At 58.8% G+C, this 25700-nt stretch overlaps 3 protein-coding genes across 3 annotated transcripts; 1 reads left to right on the forward strand and 2 right to left on the reverse strand.

Annotated features, from left to right (window-relative positions):
- Positions 1-1526: 1526 nt before the first annotated feature.
- On the reverse strand, positions 1527-6501 carry CCM_03253 (ABC transporter, transmembrane region, type 1; the record flags this gene model as incomplete). The annotated part of the gene is made up of 11 exons (XM_006668404.1): positions 1527-2172; positions 2227-3238; positions 3293-3604; positions 3674-3836; positions 3889-4667; positions 4717-4927; positions 4976-5284; positions 5337-5563; positions 5616-6144; positions 6219-6301; positions 6360-6501. The coding sequence occupies 11 exons, from the start codon at positions 6499-6501 to the stop codon at positions 1527-1529; spliced, it is 4413 nt and encodes a 1470-aa protein (XP_006668467.1).
- A 1876-nt stretch (positions 6502-8377) lies between these two features.
- Positions 8378-9990, reverse strand: CCM_03254 (benzoate 4-monooxygenase cytochrome P450; the record flags this gene model as incomplete). The annotated part of the gene is made up of 2 exons (XM_006668405.1): positions 8378-8722; positions 8785-9990. The coding sequence occupies 2 exons, from the start codon at positions 9988-9990 to the stop codon at positions 8378-8380; spliced, it is 1551 nt and encodes a 516-aa protein (XP_006668468.1).
- Positions 9991-11988: 1998 nt separating this feature from the next.
- CCM_03255 (non-ribosomal peptide synthase, putative) lies at positions 11989-25356 on the forward strand (the record flags this gene model as incomplete). The annotated part of the gene is made up of 1 exon (XM_006668406.1): positions 11989-25356. The coding sequence occupies one exon, from the start codon at positions 11989-11991 to the stop codon at positions 25354-25356; it is 13368 nt and encodes a 4455-aa protein (XP_006668469.1).
- Positions 25357-25700: the final 344 nt, after the last annotated feature.

Raw genomic sequence — 25700 nt, forward strand, 5'->3', positions numbered from 1 at the left:
TCAACCGAACCTCACTTTCGCTCGACCTGCAGCTTGGTGACGTGGCCTCGCTCGTGGCGGGCGCTCTCTCCTTTTTTTTTTCTCTCTTCATCTACATCTGAATGAGGAAGGTTTACAATGCGCGCAAGCCGTGTGGCGCTCAAAAGCCCACACACCACTCGCCAACGCCACCAACAGTAATAAAATAAGTGGTGGTTACCTCGTAGCCTGCCTCTTCTTTCATGCCGCGACTGATTCATCGAGCTGGAGCATAACGAACAAGAAAAACTCAAAAAAATGCTTCCCATGGTCGATCCCGCCAAAAAAACTCAAAAAATTACATGGCAGCAAAAACTGACTTCTTATTAAATCGAAACAATAGGTACATGCAGACTATCTTCTCTCACTGATTAATCCAGGAGCGTTGATCTCCCCCCCCTGCACCAATAACAGTGACACAGTCCACGTTTTGCCCACACCACGATGTACGATACAAAGCTGCGCCTTCAATTTTAAATTGGCCCAAGTTTTTCCTTATTAACCCGTACAAGATCTGTGACTATCCGTACAGATCTGCGTCTCGCCGCCAAGAGCCGCAAACCATGCGAAACTTTCTTTCTGACAGTCATCATCCGCTGACATGACAGCGTTCTTGACTCTGCGGTTCATGCGCTTTTGCTTGCACAAATCTCATGCCGCCGCCTCAGCGCAGAGCAACTGCCAACGGCTGCATAAATGATGCAGCTGCACCGCAAAAAGTCGATCCGTTTCGTTTGCATGCGTCCAGGCCGACGCGTCTCCTGCAGGAAACCGAGGGTTCTCGTCAACGCAACATCGGGAGAGCGACCGCATCTGCGGCCGGTTCGTGCATCACCGCACTGAAACAGCTTTGCGCTTCATCTCATCCTGCGCCCGCCCCCCCCTTCCCAGTAACTAGCACATCGTTGAATCTCAATATCATAAAATGCGCAAAGAGGTGTGAATATTGAATCAAGGCAAAAAAGTTATCGTCAAGGGTCAAGCTTACGTACGCTACACCAAGTTCCCAACATTTGAAGCATATACGATGTACGTAGAAAGGCACTAGTTCCCATCCTCCTTGTCTCATGTTTGGCCACGCAAGCCGGGCTGTGTCCTTTCTCGGCTCCATCTTCAGCCCGCAAGCTCCCACCTGTTCGCGCATACCCTGGAGTTGTCGTTTTGGATGGATTCAATCATCGATGCACGCCATTTTGCTTTGGATAAAAGATAAGAGACGTCGTCACTTACCTCACCCATGACTTGTTTCTAGCATTGCACTGGAGACTTGGCAGCACACCGGACCTGGTGGCGCCAAATGCGCCACGGGCATGCTGTCACTTGCGCATGACGTTACAGCATCAATCAAGACCATTCGCTGCCACACCCTCTCATGCCATCAAGGGTCCAAGAATTATACCCTTTCCAGTCTATATATCAAGCCAGAATATCCAGGCCAACTTTTGAACCGAAATACATGTCTGCCAACAAAAACGCCAGTATGCTTCAAATGCAATGGTCCACCCCAGCTAGTTCGCACAACTCTCATACTGAGCTCGGAAGAGCGATCCCTCCGTCGCCAACAGCTCCCGCGGCGCGCCAATCTCGGCAATGGAGCCCTTGTCCAGGAACACGACGCGGTCAAAGTCGAGAATCGTGTCTAGCTTGTGCGCAATTGCAATCACAGTCTGTCCTTCAAACTCATCATGGATGATGCGATGCATCATGTCGTCCGTTTCGGCATCAACACTTCGAAAAAAGGTTAACTCAATTAATAGTGGGCGTATTTCCATAACATACCTGCTCGAAAATTCATCCAGAACCAGGATGCGGCCGCTGCGGACCATGGCCCGTCCAAGGCAGAAGAGTTGCCGCTGTCCATGGGAGAGCAGATCCGCGTCCATGTCCTCGTCAAGACCGCCGTGTTCCTCAAAGACTTCCCACAGCTGCACGGCCGTCAGCACCTCGATGAGACGCTCGTCAGTCGCGGTACCGAGGGGGTCAATGTTCTCGCGCACGCTGCCGTAGAGGAAAAAGGGCTGCTGCGGAACCGTGTTGAGTCGCCGACGCAGCTCTTCCCTGGGTGCCTTGGCAATGTCGACTCCGTCAATCACGATCGATCCAGTATCGAGATCGAGCATTCGAAACAGGGAAGAGACACAAGAAGATTTGCCGCTGCGACTGAATTAGAAACAAGTTATGCGTTACAAGTACCTGGGAAAAACTTACCTGCCGGTGCGGCCACAGATGGCGATTCTTTCTCCACTCTTGATGGTGAGGTTCATGTTTTGGAGAACAGGCGGCAGGCTTGCCTCATATGACGCAGAGACGTCTGTAAAAGTAATTGATCCCGTCTTGGGCCACTCATCGGGTAGATCCTCCGTCTCACCGCCAGCATCCTCTCGCTCAGTTCCGAGCACAAACGAGCGAATACGGCTAACAGCTCCGATGGCCGTCTCCAGATGCGTCCATTCCGTCACGACCAGCTGCAGAGTCTGACTAAACGAGACAATGTTGAAGAGCGCGACACCGAGGAAACCGGTCGAGCCGCTGCGGATATTGGTCGCAAGGCCGACTAGCAAGATGGCGACCGCCGCAACGACCAGGTTCAGAACCAGAGTCAGCCACCGCTGGATGCACCACATGAGGTAGTAGGGCTTCTGCGATGTATTGAGAATGTCCATGCTGCGCTGCATGTAATTGCCGGACCAGTTGTAAGCACGAATGCTGGCAAGACCCTCAATGCTTTCCACAAAGAGCGAAAACAGCGGTGCCTTGGATTCAATGTCCAGCAGTCGGAGCTGGCGCGATGTGCGGAGGTAGTACAGCTGGATAATGTACAGGGCGCCAATGCAGAGCGGGATGGCGGCTCCGACATAGCTGGAGCCAATGAAGACCAGAACAGCGGAGAAGAGGGCTGACAAGATGGCAATAATCGTCTTGTCTAGCGCACTAGGGAGCTCGCTGTCAATCAAGTTGAGATCTTGGCTGAACCGATTGAGAATCGTGCCAGTGTCTTTGGAGGTGATGAATCTCGTCGTGGCATGCATCGTCGTGGACAGCAGACGGTTGTGGAATTCAGTCATCATCTTGGGGACAATCTTCAACTGGAAGACGGAGTCGGAAGCGACACTGCCCAAGAAAGCGGTCGCTGCAATGGCACCATAGACACCGAGCCAGTATCCGATGCGTTCGTTTGGGTGGTGCTCATTAGCATTTGCCCACCACTGAAGCCAGAGAGCTGCACAGTTGTTAGCTTGGGGAGAAAGAGTTGCATTTTGCGCGGGTGACTCACCGGGAAATCTGAGACCAAAGACAAAGGAAGAATAGAGGAACACATAGAGCACCATGTACCACCAACCAGCCACACTGATAAAGTAGCTATAGATCTTGGCGTCGCCAACACCTCGGTTGCCCTCCATATCCTCTACTTCAGCGGCGGCCATGTGCTCCAAAATTTCATCTGGAAGTTCAAGATCCAACTCGGGGTCCCTGTTCACCGGTTTGTTATCCTCTGAGCGCTCCAGGTCAAGCTTGATGTCAGACAGTTCCTCTGGCGTGCACTGTTGAGTAATGTTGCCTTGCCTATCGAGGACAATGACAAAGTCTGAGTAGCGCAAGTGATGAACTAATTTGAGTCAGTACACCATGTTCATGGTGCGGCGGCGGTACTTACCTGAGCTTGTGGCCAAGATGGCTGTAGCATTCCATCGACGGAGCAGTCCGTCACGACCAAACACGTTTTCGAGAATGCTTGACTCGGTTATACGGTCGACTCCTGCCAACACATCATCAAGAATGATGACATCCTCACCTGAAAAGAGGGCTCGCGCAAGGGACTGCGCACAATTAGCTACGATGCATGCCAGCTTGCTCGAGACTTGTACTTACCACCCGCATTTGCTGGCCACCACTGAGGTGCGAGCCGCGCGTACCGACCTCGGTGCGGTCACCGTTGGGCAGAATATCAAAATCAGCCGACAGAGAGCATGCTTGCACGACACTATTGTACCGGAGCTCATCCCATGTAGACAAGCCAACAATGTTGTCACGGATCGTGCCTCGGAAGATCCAAGACGACTGGGGGCAGTAGGCGGAGCTGGGAAACTTTCGCTCAATAGAGCCTCCCACCTCGGGCACTTCGCCAAGGAGAAGTCGCATAAGCGTAGACTTGCCGCAGCCAACAGGCCCAATCACCATGGTCGTCTTGGACTTGGGCATGTCAAAGGTGAGAGCCTTGAGAACAGGCTCCTTCTCCGAGGAGTAAGCGGCTGTGGCATTGCGAGCAGTGAAAATGGCACCAGTGCTGATCAGAGCTTGTTTTTGCAAGACTACATTCTCTTGAACAGCTGCGTGCTTCTCCTGCGAGGAGGAAGTGCTCATATCGTCCTTTTCGTTGCTGCCCGAGACCTTGGATTCGATCTCTTCAGTGCCGGAGTCACCTTGCTCATTGGCTGTCAGGTACTCTTGGATGCGCCCGAAGCAGTTCAAAATGGTCTGTGCATGCTCAAGTGCATCGGGAATATTGACAGTGGGTTGATCTGACAACTCGTACAAGGTCAGAGCCGGGAAGATGATTTGTTCGGTAAGGGTTTGCGAGTTTCTTGACCTCGCTAGCAAGATGAAGACTCCAAAGCCCCAAACGGGGGCAAAGGTAGACGACACGTAGACTATAATTGTCAGATCTGAGCATTCGGGGTGTTTGACCATTGTACTTACATCCCGCATTCAGGAAAATATTCCAGAGACGATAACGAAGCGAAGACCGAATCTCGTCATGACGAAGGCGGGTAATCATGGCGGAAATGACACCGCTCAGGCCAGTCATTCTCATGCCTTTTAAGGCGCCCAGCGCACCAGACGTTGCTTCCAAGCGAGTCTCTATCGCCTCGAGCCATGGAACTTGAGCATTTCCTGCGATTGTGGCTACCTTTAAGCTTGCAGCGAGACATACTAGTCGGGGTCAGTGTCGAGTTACTATCGAATTGGGGAGAAAGGTGTATCTACCGACGATGAAGGCGGTCGAAGCAGACATGGCCACGCCAAGAAGCCTGTACAGAAGCCAGAGGGTAATACCCAGCTCAGTCGGGCCGGCATACAGCTCGTGCACGTCCTCCATGCTTATGCCGATGCGGTCAATGTCTGCACTCATCAGGGTCATTGCCTCAGCATCGGACGCAGCGTTGGAGCTGACGCGCAGCGTCTTGTTGAAAATGATGGAGACGAGACTGCCACGGAAGAGAGTAATGGCACGATACACCTTGAGCTCGTAAACCGAGTACGCTATCTATATGCTACCGTTAGTTCTGTTCAACGCTAGTTGACGTCGCGTCACGTACGGCAATTCCGATATAGACGAGAGCGTAGGCGGCAATCAATCCGTAGGCTGTCCTGTTGTCGGATTCGGTGGGAGACTCGGCAACGAAGTCAAGGACTCTTTGAACGAGGAATGGCTGGGCGAGGGTGAATGCAGAGTAAAGAAGTCGGGCAGGCGTAGCGGCGAGTAACTGCCACTTGTAATGCATAATAAAAGTCCAAAGCAACGCATGTTTCTTGGTTTGGTCGGCTTCCGAGGTTGTTAGCATTCGAGACATGTCCCGCAAGTATGCGCTACCAACCTTTGTTCCACCTGGCCAGGAGCGTCGACGGCTCCGACGCCTTGAGCAAATCGCCATCTATGGGCATCAATGTGTCAACGGTCAAGGATGAGCGGAACCCTTGCAGCAGCAGATTATTCAACCAGATGAACAGCGCTCTGGCGTATGTGCTGCTCGTCGCCTCGGGCGCGGCATCTTTCCATTTCGGGCGCAGCAAGCGGCGCTTTTCGTACAGTTCCAACGCGAAAAGGACGGCCTTGACGCAGAAGCCGGCCAGGAATACCGCGGCCAGATGGTCGGCGGCGTGCAGGTAAAACAAGGTCCGGACGCGCGCGAGGTCGAGCAGCGTCGACAGGCCCAGGTACAGCGTCAGGAGGGTCGAGGGCCGCACCGAGCGCGTGTGCTCGAGGTACGAGAGGTACAGGAAGAAGAGGGATGTGACTAGGGTGACGGAGAGCGCGGCGAGGGTCGACGTCGTTTTGGGAGCATGCGGCTGCGCCCACAGCGACAGCAGGACAATCTGCAAAACAATGTACGTCCCGTACGAGACCTGGAAGAAAAAAAAGATCAATTAGCCCCCCAGCGTTTCAAGTGTTGGCAACCGGTCGTCAAACGCAGCCTTACCATCTTCACTGGCAAAAGCCATGACTTGTCGACTTTGGCGAGCGCATCTCGCAGTTGCAGAGCGCGTCCAACAGAGAAGAGGACTGTACATTGGTGGGTTAGAAAAGCTGCCCGCGCGCAGACGGGGGAAAGGAAACTTGCAGGTCAGGCTCAGCGGCAGGATTGTGAGGACGGTCTCTTCAAAGAGCAGGGTGAAGTCGAAGCCGCCGAGGCATGCAGGCGAGACGGACGGGCCAAAGACCCTCTCGACGTCAATTGTGCAGCTGTTGTTGGAGCGCATCATGGCGGCATTGCTGTTGGGTGATGAGGACGGCGGCAAATGTCAATTCGAGAACCGAAGAATCTTCAATGGCCTCTACTATCAAACGGAGGCAGTCTACAGATGCAACAAAGGGCAGAAATCAGTATGCAAAATGCACAAATGCATGTTGTTTGCTCAGGTTGGGTACTGGGGAATGCTGGCTGACCTCGAGGGGGGAAGAGACAAAGCCCGCACCGCCTCTAAACGGCCTAATGCTGGAACAGGACAAAGGAGGTTTACAGTTATCTACACACCCATTTGGCCTGCAAGATGACAGCACGCCCTTAACCGGTTATTATGTGGTTTTTTTTTTCGTTTATCCTGTTTCTTTGTAAGATTTTTGTTCTTAAATTTTATTCTTGTTTGTAAACGAGAATTCGTTATGTCCGGTGCCGATCTAGACCTCGCTCTGGACTACGCCGATTCTACTAACGCTAGGTACCTTACCTAGTAGGCTTAGGCTTCCGCCACCAGTCTAGATTATAAGGCGCTTACTGCACAACGCCAAATTATTAGTTAGGGCTGATGTATGAATTAGCTTCCAATCAAAACAATGTCTGGCTGGGTTCGAAAATAGCCGTGAGTCCTCTGGCTCACACAGGTCAGTCCCAAGAATACTGGCCTGGCTTTCGCAAACCCACCCTTGCCCCCCACGGCGACTTCTTATTGCGGATAGGATCGGCGGTTTCTTTTCTCATCTGATCCACGTCATCCTCCTCTGCAAGTGGATGATGCGAGGGGCGAATCACCATCACTAGATGCACCACTCATTCATCAAAGTCTGGAGCTAATCCTGAATAATTAGGCCACGCCCCCTCAAATGCAAGACCCAGTTGTCAAATCCAAAGCCAAGACTTTTTCTTACGGCGTTTTCGGATCTATCCTAACTTGTCCCGGTTGGGCCGTGCCATACGCCCCCGCTAGTGCAACTTGGGACGGCATGTTCAAACGAACGAAACAACCTCGCAAGCCTGTTGGGCCTGTTGGTACACTTCCTCCTTGCCTTTCTCTTCATCGACCAGCTAACTTATTTGTACTGCATGCTGACCGACCCTGCGCATCCGTCAGAGCCGTAGGTAGTATTTGTCACAAGAACAGAATGACCCTGCCAACGTAGCACGCAAAAGAAAAGTCTTTGAACCGCCGACCGAGATCAAATGCGACAGCCGAAGGAAAAACTGGAGAGGAAAAAGCGCTTGGGGCAATGGACATACCGTCCTTCTCAATCCCGTTACCCGTGGCCCTTGTTTCATTGGCATCCCCGACGCTCATTCTGGCCTCATTACTCGAACCCCCCAGACAGTATACACGCGTTCGCTTATTCGCATTCAGTCGCTTGTAATCCCTCACCATGGCGCGATCACGGCATCGTCATGACGAGAAGGAGACGTCTTCCCTCAACTGCCGACCGACGCCGGCTCCAATTCTTCGCGGAGTCATCTAAACGAATTCTGTGTCGCCCCCCTGCTGGCTCACGTACATGGCCGCAAATGCAAGCTGATGTACGAAGGAGTTTGTAAATAGATCTGTCCCAGCGTCGGAAATCTACCTGTTGTGCTGCCCTTCCGAGACATGCAGACTGTATCCGTCAGGGTTCATTTCCGAATACCCTTGGACGTCTAACTACTGTTAGCTTCTAGAATCGTCGTGTAATCACCGTTGGAAATAAAATCAGCCTGCTATTACTCCATTGTTATTTTTATTGATGCATCACATAATTTGTAGTTCCATTATAAACCTTTTTGCGAGTTCCCCAGCCCGAAACGTCAGCGAACAACGTATCCCATCCTGTCTGTATGTACGCGTAATGCTATTTTTATATTTTATTTTTACAATTGCCGAATAGCCACGCGGCCCCTCACGCCTTTTGCAGTCTGCGAAAGAGCACATCGCATCGCAGTCCGCGCGGCAGTGCATTTTCCGTCCCCAGCTGGCTCATGGTCGACGCATTGGTACCCGACTGCTCATTCTCGTACACGTCAAAATGCAGCAGCAGGCAGGCCAGCAGCACCTTGATCTCGGCCAGCGCAAACGCCTTTCCCAGGCACACGCGCGCGCCGTAGCCAAACGGGATGTAGCAGTTCTCCATGGCGCGCAGCTCGTCCTCGTCGGCGCGCAGCCAGCGGCCCGGGTCGTAGATGTGCGGGTTCTGGAACACGGCCGGGTTGTGCTGGAGGGCCATGGTGGATGTCGAAATGATGGTCTGTATACAGGGGGTTAGATGAGTGTGTAAAGAGTTAGTTAGGGGGGGTGAGAAAGACGTACCCCGGCGGGAATCATGACGTGGTCGTACAGGTGCGTCTCGGGCACGATCCTCTCGGCGCGCCCGCTGGACAGCGGCTTCGTCCGGAGCGACTCGCGCAGGCAGGCCTCGAGCACCGGCGCGTTCCGGACGGCGTCGAGCGACGGCAGCCCGTCGTCCTCGAGCGGCAGGCGCTGCAGCTCGGCGCGCACCTCGCGCTGCCAGCTGCGGTGCACGGCCAGCAGCCAGACGGCGTAGGTCAGCGCCAGGGACACGGTCGTCTGCGCGGCGTGGATGTTGTCGAGGCACTCTGCGGCGAGGAGCGTCCTGCGGGGCGACGCGTCGGCGCCGCCCGTCGTCTTGTGGTCCCCGACGAGCCGGCCGACGAGCGATGGCGGCTCGCCGGTCGTCGCCGCTCCGTCAATGCCCTGGACGGCCGCGTCCAGCCGCTCCATGTTCCACGCCGACAGGCGCTCCTCGGCGTGCAGGAACCGGGGGTTCACGAGGCGCGTGACGGCAAACTTGACGAGCCGGTGAGCGAGGGGACACGCGTACCGCAGGTTGTTCCAGACCTCGCACTCGGCCCAGTCCTCGAGGATGGTCTGCTTCTCGCGGGCCGAGGCGAGCGAGCGGGACGTGTGGCGGGGGCCATACACGAGGGCGGCGATGTTGTCAAAGGCGTACACATTTGCGAGGCGCAACATGTCGGCGGCGACGGTGGCGTGCGCGCTGCCGCCCAGCTCGTCGACGAAGCGCCGGGCGCGGCGACGCAGCGGGCCCATGACGGCGTCGCCGTACACGGTGGCGGGCTGGTAAAAGGCAAACGTCGTCTTGCGCGCGGCGCGGTGCTCCATGCAGCCGAGCGCGGTGAAGACGGTGCGCTCGCCGTACAGGGTGAAGTTGTTGAAGAAGGCGCTCTTGGGGTGCCGCGTGCCGGCGCGGTAGATGAGCCGCGTCGACGCCGCGCTCGACACGGACACCTCGCCCGGCGCGACGAGCACGACGGCGCCGTACTGCCCGTGCCACTGGTAGATTTGCTGGTTGCGCCGCAGGAACACGTCGTGCAGGTCGACCCAGAGCCGCGTCACCTTGCACAGCCGTGGGCCGGGGATGTGCGCGTAGGGCGAGAGGAAGAGGGCGTAGACGACGCGCCCGGTCAGGAGCAGCGCGGAGAGGAGGAGGAGGAGGATGCTCAGAGAGTAGGAGCTGGGCCGATACGGGGGTTCCATGATGGGCCGGTGTCGAGAGGGAAGCAACTGATAGCAAGCAACAAGGCAAGATTGCTGGTATGATAAGACTTGAAAGGTTTTATATGCAGTAATCTGCTCGATTGGTACGTTACCCTTTCAAATACTAATCATAATAGGCACACCCAGTCGTGTACCTCTGGCTCACACCCAGTGTACCCTCTCTGCCTCGACCACAACCAACCTAGTTCTGTGATTACCTCGCCACACAAGTGCCAGCCCATCGGGCCGTCGACTAGGGGCCTGTTGCATCATGTTGCTACGGAGCAACTCCAGCTCCAAGAAAGCAGAAGCAAAGCAGGACCCGCCGCAGGTTTCTGCGCTGGGCGTTGATGCATGGTGCCTCGGCAGGATCCCAGTGGTCGGCCGGCGTCGACGCCATCCAACTGCAGATTCAATCCCCCCCCCCAATATACTGCCTCCCCCAATAGATTACAGAGGATCGTAGACGACATGTACCCTGTTTCAAGATGGCTTCCGCACTATTGACCAGGCACCGCGGAGCATAAGCAAGAAAGAGCCGATCAGCACCGTGTATTGCCCAGTTGGTGAGACTTGGGAACGAAACATCAGCGTAACCCCTTGCGGCTCCAACAGGACATGCGCCGGCCACTTTTTTCCCATCTATATATTACTGTTATTAATGACTTTCCTGACTGTGTTCTTTTCGGCGCCTTCCGCAAAGGATCAAACGTCATCGCCCTTCGCAGACAAGTGCGGGATTTCGTACGACGGATTTCGGGCCGCTTTCCATTCAAGAAGAAACAAGGTGACCCGCCACAGAAGAAGCCCTCTCGGATCACGACATGGCCTTCTTTTCACATCTTTTGCATATGTGGCGCCTGCCTGAAGCTGACGGTTGAGGCAGGCTGTTGTAGCTTTTAGTGGGGGTGATGTTGAAAGAAATGGGAGGCGCCCTTGCCTGCCGTAACAATTAGAAGCTTCTTTGAGGCTTGCTTTGAGGCGGCGATACTACCCGCACAAATATCTGGTAGCCGTCTTTTTGGCGTGGACAGCGCACGTCTCCGATGCCAAGGAGGAGATTGATAGTTGTTACGATGGCACCCTTGTAGAGGAACAAGAATGTCCGGCTTGCTCTTCGTCGTCGGTTGTCTCGTTGGTTACAACTCGTCTCTACACTACCATTCTACGGCAACCTCAGCGCTAACATGCTTGCCCTGCCGCGTCAGCAGGTTTCACTACTATGTACTACTAGGTGAGCTTGAACACGAAGCAGATCCAGCGTCCTTTTAGGCGGTGAGCACATTTTCCGTCCATGTTGCGAACCAAGACTCACGACAGGAGCAACTCCGGCACATCTGAACCCGGCAAATCGGCACACCGGCAGAGGGGCAGTTTAACTACCTAATAATAATAAAGGAGAATTTTCTCTTCCAGTCCCACGTTTACTTACTGTACACACACCCCCCGCGTAAGCGCTACGTAGATCCGTGGGACCCGTCAGCCCTGGCTGGGGTACGTGGGCCAGACGCTGCGACGACGGGACGGCGTCGACTAGCGCCGGCCGTATCCTCAGTGGCAGACATTCGGCAAGACATCAAGACATGATCTGATTTGTACAGGATGCTTTTTGTGTGTTGCGCCCGCTGTGGACTTTGCGGCAGGCCAACTAAGCATGAGTGAACCGCAGAGGGGCGCGCGCTCGCTGACTGCTCCAAACCCCCAGCCCAGTTGCCGAAGACACGGTGGTACAGCAGCAAAAGACTTGTCCGGGTAGATGCCGTGGACAGTACAGTCGGCCTGTGTGTAGAATGACTGCATCTTATAAGCAAAGCCGCCGGCTACAGCCCGGTAGCTATTGGGATAGAACTGGAGTCGACGAGAATCTTACATCACTTATACTAAAATCGTTGCAACATACTCACAGTGACTGTCGAAATCACCAATACTCACCGTGAACATACTTACAGCAAAAGACCAAAACCACTCACTACGACATACTCACAGTGAACCATCAAAATGAATCCCTCAGAGGCCCCCCACGACATATCCGCCTCGGATCTGGAACGCATCTGGCGCTGGAACGCAACCGTGCCCTCACCCGTGAACCGCTGCGTGCACGACATGATCGCAGAGGTCACGGCCCGGCAGCCCGCCGCCGAGGCCATTTGCTCCTGGGACGGCAGCATGACCTATGCAGAGCTCGACGCCTACTCGACGCGGCTGGCCCACCACCTCGTCGGCCTCGGGGTAGCCGCCGGCACAATCGTGCTCTTGTGCTTTGAGAAGAGCATGTGGACGCCCGTCGCGATGCTGGCCGTCATGAAGGCCGGCGGCGCCTCGGTCGCCGTCGACCTCGTGCAGCCCGAGGACCGGCTGCGCGTCATCGTCGAGCAGGTCGCGCCCGTGCTGATCCTCTCCTCGGCCGCGCAGCAGCTCGTCGCCCACAAGCTGCTGAGCTCCATGCCGGCGGGCGCGTCCGTCGTCGTCGTCGATGGGGACCGGGTGGCCGCGCTGCCCACCGCCGCAACCAGCGACGTGCTGCCCGCCGTCGACCCCAGCAGCCTCCTCTACATCGTCTTCACGTCCGGCAGCACGGGACGGCCCAAGGGCGTGTCCATCCGCCACTCAAACCTCTGCAGCGCGGTCCGGTACCAGCAGACGGCGCACGGCTTCCGGCCCGACTCGCGCGTCTACGACTTTGCCTCGTACGCGTTCGACGTCGCATGGATGAACGTGCTGCACGCGCTGACCGCGGGCGCCGTCCTCTGCATCCCGTCTGAGGAGGACCGCCGCGACAACTTTTCAGAGTCCATTGTCCGCCTGCGCGTCACGTACGCCGAGATGACGCCGACCATGGCCTACGTCCTGTCCCCCAAGACGGCCGAGACGCTGCGGACGATTGTGCTGGGCGGCGAAAAGGCCCACGCCGACGCGCTGGACCGCTTCCCGCAAGGCGTGGAGCTCATGAATACGTACGGGCCGTCCGAGTGCACGCCCACGTCGACCATCTCCACCATTGACCGCAGCGTGCCCTTTTCGGGCAGCATCGGCACCGGGTACGGCGTCAACACGTGGGTCGTGTCGCCGGCGGACCACACCGCGCTGGTGCCGATCGGCACGGTCGGCGAGCTGGTGATTGAGGGCCCGCTGGTCGGCGCGGGGTACATTGGCGACCCGGAGAAGACGGCCGCCGTCTTCATCAACGACCCACCGTGGCTGGTCCGCGGCGCGCCGGGCCATGAGGGCCGCACCGGCCGCGTCTACAAGACGGGTGACCTAGTGCGGTACAGCCAGGAGGGCGAGATCATCTTTGTTGGGCGGCAGGATACGCAGATCAAAGTCAACGGTCAGCGGACGGAGCTAGGCGAGATTGAGCACATTGTCAAGGAGTGCCTCGTCAAGACGGCGGGCGAGTCCAGAGCCATTGTCGAGCACATTATCCCCACCGGCTCCAAGCGACCCGTCCTCGTGGCTTTTTTGGATCTCGACGCCATGCCGGACGGAGACGCCTACTTTGCCGACTTGAAAGCCAAGGGCGCCGTCCTCGAGCAGAATCTCATCCGCGCTCTGCCCGCCTACATGACCATCTTCGCCTTTATCCCCATCCACGGCTTCCCTCTGACCGTGTCCGGCAAGCTCGATCGGCGCAGCCTGCGCGCTAAAGCCGAGTCGTTCAACCTGGAGCAGCTCACCGCCCTGAACCCCTGCCGCAAGGAGAAGCGCGCGTGTACGACGGAGACGGAGATGACTATCCAGCACCTGTGGGCGTCAATTTTAGACATCAGCCCGTCGAGCATCGGCGTCGACGACAGCTTCTTGCGGGTTGGCGGCGACTCCATCACCGTCATGAAATTTGTCAGCCTGGCGCGCGAAAAGGGCCTGCATTTGACTGTAGCAGAGATTCTCAAGAAGCCACGCCTGGGAGACCTCGCGGCGGGCGTCGGTGAAAATAGCGACCAGGACGAGACGGTGCAGCCATTCTCCCTACTACAGCCAAGTCTCAGCGCCGAGGACATCCGCTTCTACACGTCCAAGATTTGCGGCGTCGCGCCCGAGACGATCCAGGACGTGTTTCCCTGCACGCCGCTGCAGGAGGGCCTGCTGGCGCTGACAGCCAAGCGCGCGGGCGAGTACATCGCCACCGAGGTGTTTGCGCTGCTGCCCGAGATTGACGCCGGCCGCTTCCGGACCGCATGGAACACGTTTGTGGCGCAGACGCCGATCCTGCGCACCCGCATAATTGACATTCCCGGGCAGGGCATCGTGCAGGTGGTTCTCAACGAGGGCGACGTGCTCGCCCGCGGCGACGACGCGCAGAGCCTCGCCGACTATGTGGCACAGCACGAAAAGGTACACATGGAGCTCGGCACGCCGCTTCTGCATGCCCGGCTGGTTGAGCAGGCCGGCGGCAATCACCTCGTGTGGACAATCCACCACGCCCTCTTTGACGGTTGGTCGATTCCGCTCATGCTGCGCCTGCTCGAGACCATCTACCACGGCGGCAGTAGCGAGGTCCCGCCGCCGCCGTTTCAAGACTTCGTCAAGCACATTGTTAAGAGTGATACGGACAAGATGAAGTCCTTTTGGGACGGTCAGCTACGGGGCCTCGAAGCCCGGCCGTTCCCTGCGCTCCCCGCGCCCGACTATGAGCCGCGCCCGACGGATGTGTTGAACCACCAGATGACAGACGTGCAGTGGCCGCAGGCCGGCGTGACGCCAACAATGGCGCTCCGGGCCGCGTGGGCGCTCGTTATTTCACAGTACACGAGCTGCAATGACGTCTTGTACGGCGCCACGGTGGCGGGACGGCATGCACCGGTAAACGGTGTGGAAGCCATGATTGCGCCCACGATTGCGACGGTGCCTCTGCGAATTCGGCTAGACTATGCCACGAGTGTTAGCCAGTTTTTAAATAGTGTGCAAAAGCAGGCGGTCGACATGATTGACTATGAACAGGCCGGCCTGCTCAAGATAAGCCGCGTCAGCGCCGACGCCCGAATAGCCTGTCAGTTTCAGACATTGCTCGTCGTGCAGCCTAGCCAGGCCGACTCGGCGACTCCCTCCACTGTGTTCGCGCCCGGCACCGACGAGGAGGAAAACAGTCCCGACTCGGGGTTCCTCGGCGCCTTTGACACCTACGCCCTCAACCTCATCTGCCACCTTGCGCCCAACGGCGTCTGGCTTCAAGTCAACTACGACCCGGCCGTCTTCTCGCGCGACCGGACGGCACGCATGGTCACGCAGATAGAGCACGTGCTGCGGCAGCTATGTGTCCCGGCCAACCTGGACAGCTCGCTCGCCGATGCCATGACGATGAGCGAGACGGACCTGGCGGATATTTGGACGTGGAATGCGCAGGTCCCGGAAGCGGTGAATCGGTGTGTGCATGAGCTGATCGGGGAGACGACGCGGAAGCAGCCGGATGCCGAGGCCATCCATGCGTGGGACGGAAAGCTGACCTATAAGCAGCTGGATGTCTGGTCGAGTACCTTGGCGGCTTACCTTACCAGCCAAGGCGTTGGGATAGGTTCCATCGTCCCCCTCTGTTTTGAGAAATCGATGTGGACGCCGGTTACTATGCTCGCCGTCATGAAGGCGGGCGCTGCCTCTGTTGCCATGGACCCTGAGCAGCCCGAGCAGCGATTGCAAGCCATTGTCCAGCAAGTCCAGCCCAAGCTGCTGCTATCCTCGACCAAGTACCAGGATCTTGCCAATACACTGGCCGCTTCCAGTGCTATACAAGTCGTTGCTATAGACCAGATATGGCTGGCCGCCCAAACACTCCCGTCCGAAAGCCTCGCCCTCGCCGCCGTCAACCCCAGCAGCCCGCTCTTCATCCTCTTCACCTCGGGCACGACGGGCCTTCCTAAGGGCGTCGTCGTGACGCACGCCAACTTCAGCACAGCTATCCGCCACCAAGCGGACTTTTTCGGATACAACAGCCCGCAGGCGCGCGTGTACGACTTTTCTTCATACGCCTTTGACGCGGCTTGGCTCAACCTGCTCTTCGCGCTGGCCGGCGGTGCGTGTCTGTGCGTCCCGTCGCAGGACGAGCGGCGGGATGACCTGGAGGCGTCCATGGCGCGGTTCAACGTCACGCACGTTGACATGACGCCGACCGCGGCCAGCCTGCTCACCTCTGCGGCAACGGCACGGCTGCACACGCTGACGCTCGGCGGTGAGCGGCTGCTGCCGGCGGATGCCCGGCGATGGTCCCAGACCGTCAAGCATGTCAACAACATGTACGGCCCGAGTGAATGCACAGCCACGGCGACGATTTTGCGCGTGACGCCGGACATGGTGCCCGATAGCATCGGACACGGCGTCGGTGTGTGCACGTGGATTGTCGACCCGCAGGACTCGTCGGTGCTCGTTCCAGTCGGATGCGCCGGCGAGCTTCTTCTCGAAGGCCCTCTGGTCGGCCCTGGCTACCTCGGCCAGCCGGAGAAGACGGCCGCGGCCTTTATCGAGGACCCGCCCTGGCTGGTGCGCGGCGGCCGCCGCGGCCGGCTGTACAAGACGGGAGACCTGGTCCGCTACCACGCCGACGGCAGCCTCATCTTCCTGGGCCGCAAGGACACGCAGGTCAAGTTCAACGGCCAGCGACTCGAGCTGCAGGGCATCGAGCACGTCCTCCAAAATTGCCTGGCAGGTGTCGGCGGCGGCAGCCGCGCCGTAGTCGAGGTCGTCACCCCGTCGCAGGGCAAAAAGGCGGTGCTAGTCGCAGTCTTAGATATCGGCGTCGGGGACAAGGATGCGTTCTTCGCGGCCATGCACGCGCGGCAGGCGGAGATGGAGGAGAGGTTGCTGCAGTCGCTGCCGACCAACATCATAATAAGCGCCTTTATCCCACGCAACGGGTTCCCGCTGACGACGGCGGGCAAGATTGATCGACGCGTTCTGCGCGCGGAAGCGGAAGCGTACACGTTGGAGCAGCTGACGGCGCTCAATCCATACTACACAGTACAAGAAAAGAGGCTGCCAACAACGGACGCCGAGAAGACGTTGCAGGAGCTGTGGGCTTCGACCCTGGGCATTAGTCCAGACACGATTGGTGCCGACGATAGCTTCTTGCGCATCGGTGGTGACTCGGTCAGCGCCATGCGCGTGGTCGGACTCGCACGCCAAAAGGGTGTCTACCTGACCGTGGCCGAGATTCTGAAGCGGCCTCGGTTGAGCGATCTGGCAACCGTCGTTGGTACGCTGATTGAACCTAGCCAACAGGCGATTGCGCCTTTTGCCCTGGTCCGATCTGGTGCCGCCGCGCAGCAGACTCGACTGGACGCCGCCAAGCTGTGCGCAGTCAGCCCGGAGCAGATCCAGGACGTGTTCCCCTGCACGCCATTACAAGAGGGCTTGCTCGCGTTGACGGCACGACGCGCTGGCGACTATGTCGCGCAAGAAGTCTTTCAAGTGCGTCGCGAGATTGACATCCCTCGCTTCCAGGCGGCATGGCAGACCTGGGTGGCCAGCACGCCGATTCTCCGGACGCGCATCGTTGATCTGCCCGGCCAGGGACTCGTGCAGGTCGTCGTCGATGAAGCCTATCCGTGGCCCGCGACAGCCGTCACCACCTCGTCGCAGGACCTCGACTACCACATGCGCATGGACAGCAAGCACTCTATGGGCCTCGGTGTGCCTCTGATGCGCTTCCGCCTCGTCCGGCAAAGCGACGACCGCCACTTTCTCATCTGGACCCTCCACCACGCCCTCTACGACGGCTGGTCCATGTCCATTATGCTGAGCACGCTGGAAAGTACGTACAACGGCATCACGCTCCCGCCTGCGCCCCCCTACCAGGCCTTTGTGCAGCACGTCAAAAGCGTTAGCCGCGAGCAGGTGGCCCAGTTCTGGCGCCAGCAGCTGCAGGACCTCGAGGCTCAGAGCTTTCCCGTGCTCCCGTCGCCGACCTACCAGCCCGACGCAAGCCGGTCCCTCGTCCGTGCCATCAGTGGCCTGTCGTGGCCAAAGACAGACGTCACCCCGACCGTGGTGCTCCGCGCCGCCCTCGCCGTCATCACGGCCCAGTACACCGGCCTGCGCGACATCATCCTCGGCACTACCGTCGCCGGGCGCCACGTTCCCGTGCCCGGCGTGGAGCGCATCGTGGGCCCGACCATTGCCACCGTACCACTACGCGTACAGCTCGACTACACGCGGAGCGCCGCGCACCTACTGACCAGCATGCAGGCGCAAATGGCCGCCATGATTGAGTACGAGCAGGCCGGGTTGCTGCAAATCAGCCAAATCAGCCCCGAGGCCAAGGCCGCGTGCCAGTTCCAGACTCTGCTTGTGGTACAGCCCGACGAGGAGACGCAGACGGCGGCCGGCTTGTTCGCGGCGGATACGGAAGAGGAGGAGGAGGCCAGCACGGAGCAGGGTTTGGCTGGCGCGTTTGACACGTACGCTGTCAACATGATTTGCCAGCTCAAGCAGGGCGGCGTGCGACTGCAGGTCAACTATGATACGAATATCGTGGCGCCGGCGCAGATGGACAAGATGATCGCGCAGATGGAGTTTATGCTGCGCCAGTTTTGCAACGCGGACCTCGACGCCAAGCTGGCGGATTTTATCACCCTCCACACGGCCGACTTGGCGGACGTCTGGACCTGGAACGCGAGTGTGCCTGAGACGGCAAACCACTGCGTCCAGGATCTCATCGCCGCCTCTGTCGCCCAGCACCCCCACGACGTGGCCGTGTGCGCCTGGGACGGGCAGCTGACCTACTCCCAACTTGATACATGGTCGACCCGTCTGGCGCATCACCTGGTGACGCTCAACGTCACCGACTTCGTCCCGCTGTGCTTTGAAAAGTCCGTGTGGACGCCCGTCGCGATGCTAGCCGTCATCAAGGCCGGCGCGGCCGCCGTGGCCATGGACCCGGCACAGCCAGAGGAGCGACTGAAGACGATTGTGCAGCAGGTCAAAGCGACGCTGGTGCTGTCCTCCGCGAACCAGCAAGACATTGTGGGCAGGCTAGTGGCTTCTTCCGTCGCCAGCGCCGTCATCGTAAGCGAGGCGGTGCTGGCGCAGCTCCCGCTGCCCGACCCGGCGGCCACGTTGCCGGCTGTGAAGCCGGACGATGCGCTGTACGTCGTGTTTACGTCCGGCAGCACCGGCAACCCCAAAGGCGTCGTCGTCACGCATGCCAACATCAGCAGCGCCATCCGGCACCAGCAGCAAGCGCTCGGTTTCAGCCAATCGTCGCGCGTCTACGACTTTGCCTCGTACACCTTTGATCTCGTCTGGTGCAATCTCCTGCAAGGCCTCGCCGCCGGCGGCACGCTCTGCATCCCCAGCGACCAGACGCGACGCACCAACCCGCTGCAAGGCATCGGCGCGCTCTCCGCCAACGTCTCGCTGCTCACGCCCTCGACCATTCGCGCCCTCGACACCACCAGCCTCGCCAGCCTCGACACCCTCCATCTCATCGGCGAGTCCTTTCGACAGAGCGATATTGCTAGCATTCCCCCCACGACGGCCGTTTACAACATGTACGGCCCAAGCGAGTGCACGACGTTTGCAACACTACACCGCGGCGGCCCGGAAAAGGTCATTGGCAGGGGTGTTGGGCTGAACACATGGGTGGCCGAGGTGGCCGACCACAACATCTTGACCCCCGTCGGCGGCGTCGGCGAGCTGCTCCTCGAGGGCCCGCTTGTGACGCGCGGCTACCTGGATGAGCCTGAGAAAACGGCCCAAGTCTTCATCGAGGACCCGGCGTGGCTGCTGAGGGGCGGACCGGGCCCGGATCAGGCCGGTCGCCGCGGCCGCCTCTACAAGACGGGCGACTTAGTGCGATACCAGCAAGACGGCAGCCTAGTCTTTATCGGCCGCAAGGACAACCAGGTCAAGGTCAATGGCCAGCGCCTCGAGCTCGGTGAGGTCGAGCATGTCGTTCAAACGTGCCTCCCAAGCAACACGACTGCCAGCGTCGTCGTTGAACTTGTCACCCCCTCCCAGGGCGTCAAGCCCATCCTGGTCGCCTTTTTGAACCTCTCCTCCGCGGCCCTCCAGCCCATCGTTGCTGAACTCACGGACCGCCTCGCCGAGAAGCTGCCCGCCTACATGACACCGTCTGCGTTCCTCCCCGTCCAAGGGTTCCCGCTCACCGCGAGCGGCAAGCTCGACCGCCGTAGCCTGCGCACCGAGGGCGAGGCCCTCACGCTGGAGCAGCTAACGGCCAGCGCGGGTTCGCGGGAGAAGCACGCGCCGCAGACTGACGCGGAGCGGCAAATGCAGAGTCTGTGGGCCGCGGTGCTCAATATTAGCTCGGAGAGTATCGGCAGAGAGGACAGCTTCCTGCGTATTGGTGGTGACTCCATCAGCGTCATGAAGCTCGTCGAGGCCGCGCGCCATCAGGACCTAGTTCTCACCGTGGCTGACGTCTTCAAGAGCCCGCGGCTGAGCGATCTAGCCGCCGGCATTGGCGCGCGCGGCCACGTCCAGGTGCAAGACGTCGCGCCATTCTCGCTCCTGCCACCCGACATCACCCCCGACGAGGCGCGCGCCCAGGCGGCTGCGCTCTGCTCCGCCGTCGTCGCCGCCGAAAATGTACAGGACGTCTTCCCGTGCACACCCCTGCAACAAGGTCTGCTGGCGCTCACGGCGAAGCGCGCGGGCGACTACATCGGTCAGGAAATCTTTACGCTGCACCAGAGCATTGACCTCACCCGGTTCAGGGCAGCGTGGGACGGTTTGGTGGCCGCCACGCCTATTCTGCGAACGCGTATTGTTGACTTACCTGGACAAGGCATCGTGCAGGTCGTGGTCCAAGAACAACCGGCGTGGCCTACGGAGGGCGAGGATGCGGGCAGCCTGGAAGCTTCTGCCAGTATCGATCGACGACAGCCCATGGGCCTGGGCACGCCACTGACACGATTCCGAGTCGTGCGCGAGGCTGGCCACCATCACCTCGTGTGGACCATCCACCATACCCTGTACGATGGCTGGTCGCTGCTGTCGATGCTCAACATCCTCGAGAAGCTGTACAACGGCGAGACCATCCCTTCACCGGTGCCATTCCAGGGCTTCGTCGCTCACATGATCAACAACGACGCCGCGCAGGCCACCACCTTTTGGGGGCGTGAAATGCAAGGCCTGGAGGTGCCCTGCTTCCCCGCGCTGCCCAACTTGCGTTACCAGCCCAGCGCCAGCCAGTCCACCACCCGACACATTACCGGCCTGCGCTGGCCGCGCGTCGACGTGACGCCCTCCATTGCCCTCCGCGCCGCCTGGGCCCTCGTCGCCGCGCAATACACCAGCGTCGACGACGTCGTTTTTGGTGCCACCGTGGCCGGCCGCAGCGCCGCCATTCCCGGCGTCGAGTCCATGGTCGGCCCTGCCATTGCCACCGTCCCGCTCCGCGTCCGGATCGCCAACCGCGCCGCCACGACAGTCGCGCAGTTCTTGGTCGGCATGCAGGAACAGGCGGTCCGGATGATTGAGTTTGAGCAGACGGGCCTGTCGCGCATCAGCCGTGTCAGCGCCGAGGCCAGGGCCGCGTGTCAGTTCCAGACTTTACTCGTCGTGCAGCCAATTGAAGAAACGCAAATCGGCAGCGACTTGTTCCTCCCGGACAGCGAGGATGAGCAGGGCGGCTTCGTCGGGTCCTTTGACACGTATGCGGTCAATGTTGTCTGCGACTTAGAACAAGATGGTCTGCAGCTGCAGATTACCTACGATGAAAACGTCATTCCGGTGGAAACCATGGCGCGAATGACCGCCCAGCTGGAAAATGTCCTTCGACAGCTCTGCGACGCCGATAGCCTGCATAGTACGCTCGCCGACGTCATGTCCATTAACACGCTCGATTTGGACGACATTTGGAAGTGGAATGCCACCGTTCCAGAGGCCCTCGACCGCTGCGTGCACGATTTGATCAAGGAGACGGTCGATAGACAACCGCACACCACTGCCATACACGCATGGGACGGCCACTTGACCTATCACGATCTCGACACGTGGTCCACGCGCCTTGCGCACCGTCTGGTGGACATGGGACTCCGCGCAGGGTCCATCGTGCCCATTTGCTTTGAAAAGTCCATGTGGACGTCCGTGGCCAAGTTGGCGGTGATGAAGGCCGGTGGCGCATCGGCGGCCTTGGATCCGGCCCAGTCAGAAGAACGGTTGGCTACGATTGTACGGCAAGTACAGCCACAGATGGTCCTCGCGTCGTCCGGTTGCCAACAGCTCGCAGAGAGGCTCGTCAAGTCTCCCAGCACAATCATCATTACTGTGGGCGAAGCGCAGCTCAGCCAAATTGCCATCCCGGACAATGCCAGGCTGCCCACCGTGGCACCCGCCGACCCTCTATTTGTGCTGTTCACGTCTGGCACAACCGGCACCCCCAAGGGTGTCATTGTCACGCACGTCAATTTCAGCAGCACGATCCTGCACCAGCACGCCTACTTTGGCTACGACAAGTCCGCTCGAGTCTACGATTTCTCCTCGTACGCCTTTGACGCCGCCTGGCTCAATCTGCTGCTGTCCCTGGTCGGCGGCGCCTGCCTATGCGTGCCGTCGAGCGACGAGCGCCGCAACGACCTCGCCGGATCCATGGAGCGCTTCCAGATTTCGCACATTGACATGACGCCCACAGCCGCCGGCCTGCTGCCGGAGAGCGCCTTGCGTCGGCTGCATACCATGACGCTCGGCGGCGAGCAGCTCCGTCCTGTGGACGCGCAGAGGTGGGCGCGCCTCGTCAAGAATGTGCGCAACATGTACGGTCCCAGCGAGTGTACTGCAACAGCCACGATTCTGAGCATCGATTCCAAGGCCATGGTCAAGGACAGCATTGGTAAAGGTGTCGGCCTCTGCACTTGGATCGTGGATGAAACAGCCACCTCGCTAATGCCCATTGGTTGTGTTGGCGAGTTGCTGCTGGAGGGCCCGCTGGTTGGCCCTGGGTATCTGAATGAACCTGAGAAAACGGCAGCGGCCTTTGTAGAAGATCCTGGTTGGCTGGCCCGTGGAGGACCCAACCATGCTGGTCGCCGTGGTCGCTTATACAAAACCGGCGATTTGGTCCGCTACCATCACGATGGTAGCATCATCTACGTCGGCAGGAAGGACACGCAAGTCAAGGTCAACGGCCAGCGCCTCGAGCTCGGTGGCGTGGAACACGTTATTCAAGAATACCTCGCCAGCACCGGCGGCAAGACTGGCGTCGTCGTCGAGCTCGTCAAGCCCTTACGGGCACATAAGTCGGTTCTGGTGGCCTTTTTAGACACTACAGCATCCCCGGTCCACGAGCTTACCCAAAAGCTGCAGGCCGGCCTAGAAGAGGTCCTGACCCAGTATCTCCCGACCAACGTCACCATTACGGCTTTCCTCCCCGTTGCCGGCCTCCCGCAGACGGCCACCGGCAAGCTGGATCGCAAGAGCCTGTGCGCCACCGTGGAGGCGCTCAGCCTGCAGGAGCTCACAGCCGCCAACATGTACCAGGTCGAGAAGCGCGCGCCAAGCACGGATTCCGAGCGCCTGATGCAGGGGCTCTGGGCGGCGGTGCTGGGGATCGACGCGGAGAGCATCGGCGCCGACGACAGCTTCATGCGCGTGGGTGGCGACTCCATCAGCGCAATGCGGCTTGTCGGGGCGGCGCGCCAGCACGGGTACGTTTTGACCGTGGCCGACGTGCTCCTCCACCCGAAGTTGTCGGATGCTGCGCAGAGGCTGCAGTGCATCGAGGATTATGAGCCCTCCAACGGCGTGCGCAAGGCACCGCTGCAGCTTCTGCCCTCCAAGCTCTCCAGTGCGCGTCTCGAAGCGGTTCTGCAGAAATGGGGCTCGCGGGACGAAGAGGCGCAAGACGTGCTGCCCGTCACGGACGAGCAGGCGCGCAGTCTCTCCATGACGTACTCTGCCTCCCGGAGCATGCTGTTTTACCACGCGCTTGATTGCTCCGCCGAGATGGACTTGTTGAGCATGATCAAGGCCTGCTCGGTGCTCGTGTCACGGTTTGATATTCTTCGCACCGTCTTCATCGTCGAGGGCGACTCCTATTTGCAAGTCGTGCTTCGCTCCTTGAGGTTGGAGGTGCCCACGATTCTGGCAGAGCAGGGGGAAGATATTGAAAAGTGCATGGCAGCCCTGTTGCAACGCGAGTCGTCCAATGCACTGGCATTAGGCGTGCCGCTGACCAAGTTCTACATCATCTATTCTGAGAACCAGCAGACGTACCGCGTCGTCCTGCGTCTATCCCACGCGCAGTTTGATGCCATCAGCTTGGGTCAAATCTGGTCTGCGTTCGAGGACGCCTGCAAGGACGGTGTCAAGGCCAGTTCAGAGCCGGTATCGAGCTTCTCTGCCCATATGGAGTCCATTTCTAGACTCAACAAGCCGCAGACTGTGACGTATTGGCGTGAGCTGCTACAGGGCTCCTCCGTCACGAAACTAAACGAGAGCGCCTCCCATGTCGTCAAGCACGGTGTTGACATGTCCATTACCAAATCCATTCCGCAAAGCCAGCTTCGATCCATGGACTACACCTTTCCCACCGTGCTGGGCGCGGCGTGGGCGTACGTGCTCGCCAAGAGAATGCAGATTGACGATGTCGTGCTCGGAATTCTGACCCACGGCCGAGACCAAGGGGTCAGCGAGGGCGTCTGCGGGCCTTGCGTCAACGTTGTGCCGCTGCGTATCTCGCTCAAGGACAGCGGGCGGGTAGAGGATCTCCTTGCCGCCGCCCACGCGCAGAGGGTCGCCAGCATTGCCCACAGTCAGCTTGGCTCCCGCGAGATTGTCCGCAGCTGCACAGACTGGTCGCAAAACAGCTACTTTGGCACCGTGATTCGCCATAACAGCTACAGCGACGACGAGGCCCAGGCGAGTCGCATGCACATTTTCGAGTCTCTGGGCTCCGGCGCGACGCCCGTTGACATCGACAATGTCGAGGTCCACATCATTGCCGTGTCGAGCAATGGCAAGATTGATGTCGAGGTCAGCTTCGCGGCGAACGTGGTTCCCGCAGATGTGGCCCATCAATTGGCAGCGGACCTGCAGGATACTATTCTGCAGTTTTACAACAGCCTGGACTCGCCTCTGCAGTCACTGCCGGCGCTGCCTCCTTTGAAATGCTCGCTGCCCGTGCGGGCCAAGCCAGTCCACGTCAATGGCATCGAGACCAAGACGGTGCTTGCTGATCGGTGCCCGGCGGCTAAAATGGAGGCTCTGCGCGCGGCTTGGAGAAGTGTGCTCGGGGATGGTGTCAAATTGGACCTGGAGTCTCCCAAGACGTTTTTCGATCTGGGAGGTGATTTGATCGGTGCTAGTGTCATCGCGGCACATGTTGCCCGCGAGGGATATTTGATGACGACCGAGGATGTCTTTGAGCATCCAACTTGGCTGTCGCAGCTGGCGTTGCTCGGTAGTCGCGCGCATTAGGGGAATTTCTGTTTGTTGATACACCAGATGGTGTCAATCGAGGAAGCGGCGGATTCGCTGCCTGCCTGCCTGTCTGCCGAAAAAAAAAAGTATTTCCTTTGTCTATGTCTATAGTTAGCTCATGAATGTACATAATGCCCTTCAGAGATGTTACCATTAAACACATTTGAGTCTGTGATAGGAATAGTGTGACGCTGTTATTGATTAGGGTCGATGTGCCCGCCATGTAATGACGAAATACTACCGCCGATCGACGCGTCCCACCACAGAAAGTCGTCTCCACGAAACCTCAGCTACCCGACAGCAAAATGTCAAAATCTATGCCTTTTATACAGCCGTAAACA

The sequence above is a fragment of the Cordyceps militaris genome, assembly GCF_000225605.1.
Source record: "Cordyceps militaris CM01 unplaced genomic scaffold CCM_S00002, whole genome shotgun sequence".
In the NCBI taxonomy this organism is placed as follows: Eukaryota; Fungi; Ascomycota; class Sordariomycetes; order Hypocreales; family Cordycipitaceae; genus Cordyceps; species Cordyceps militaris.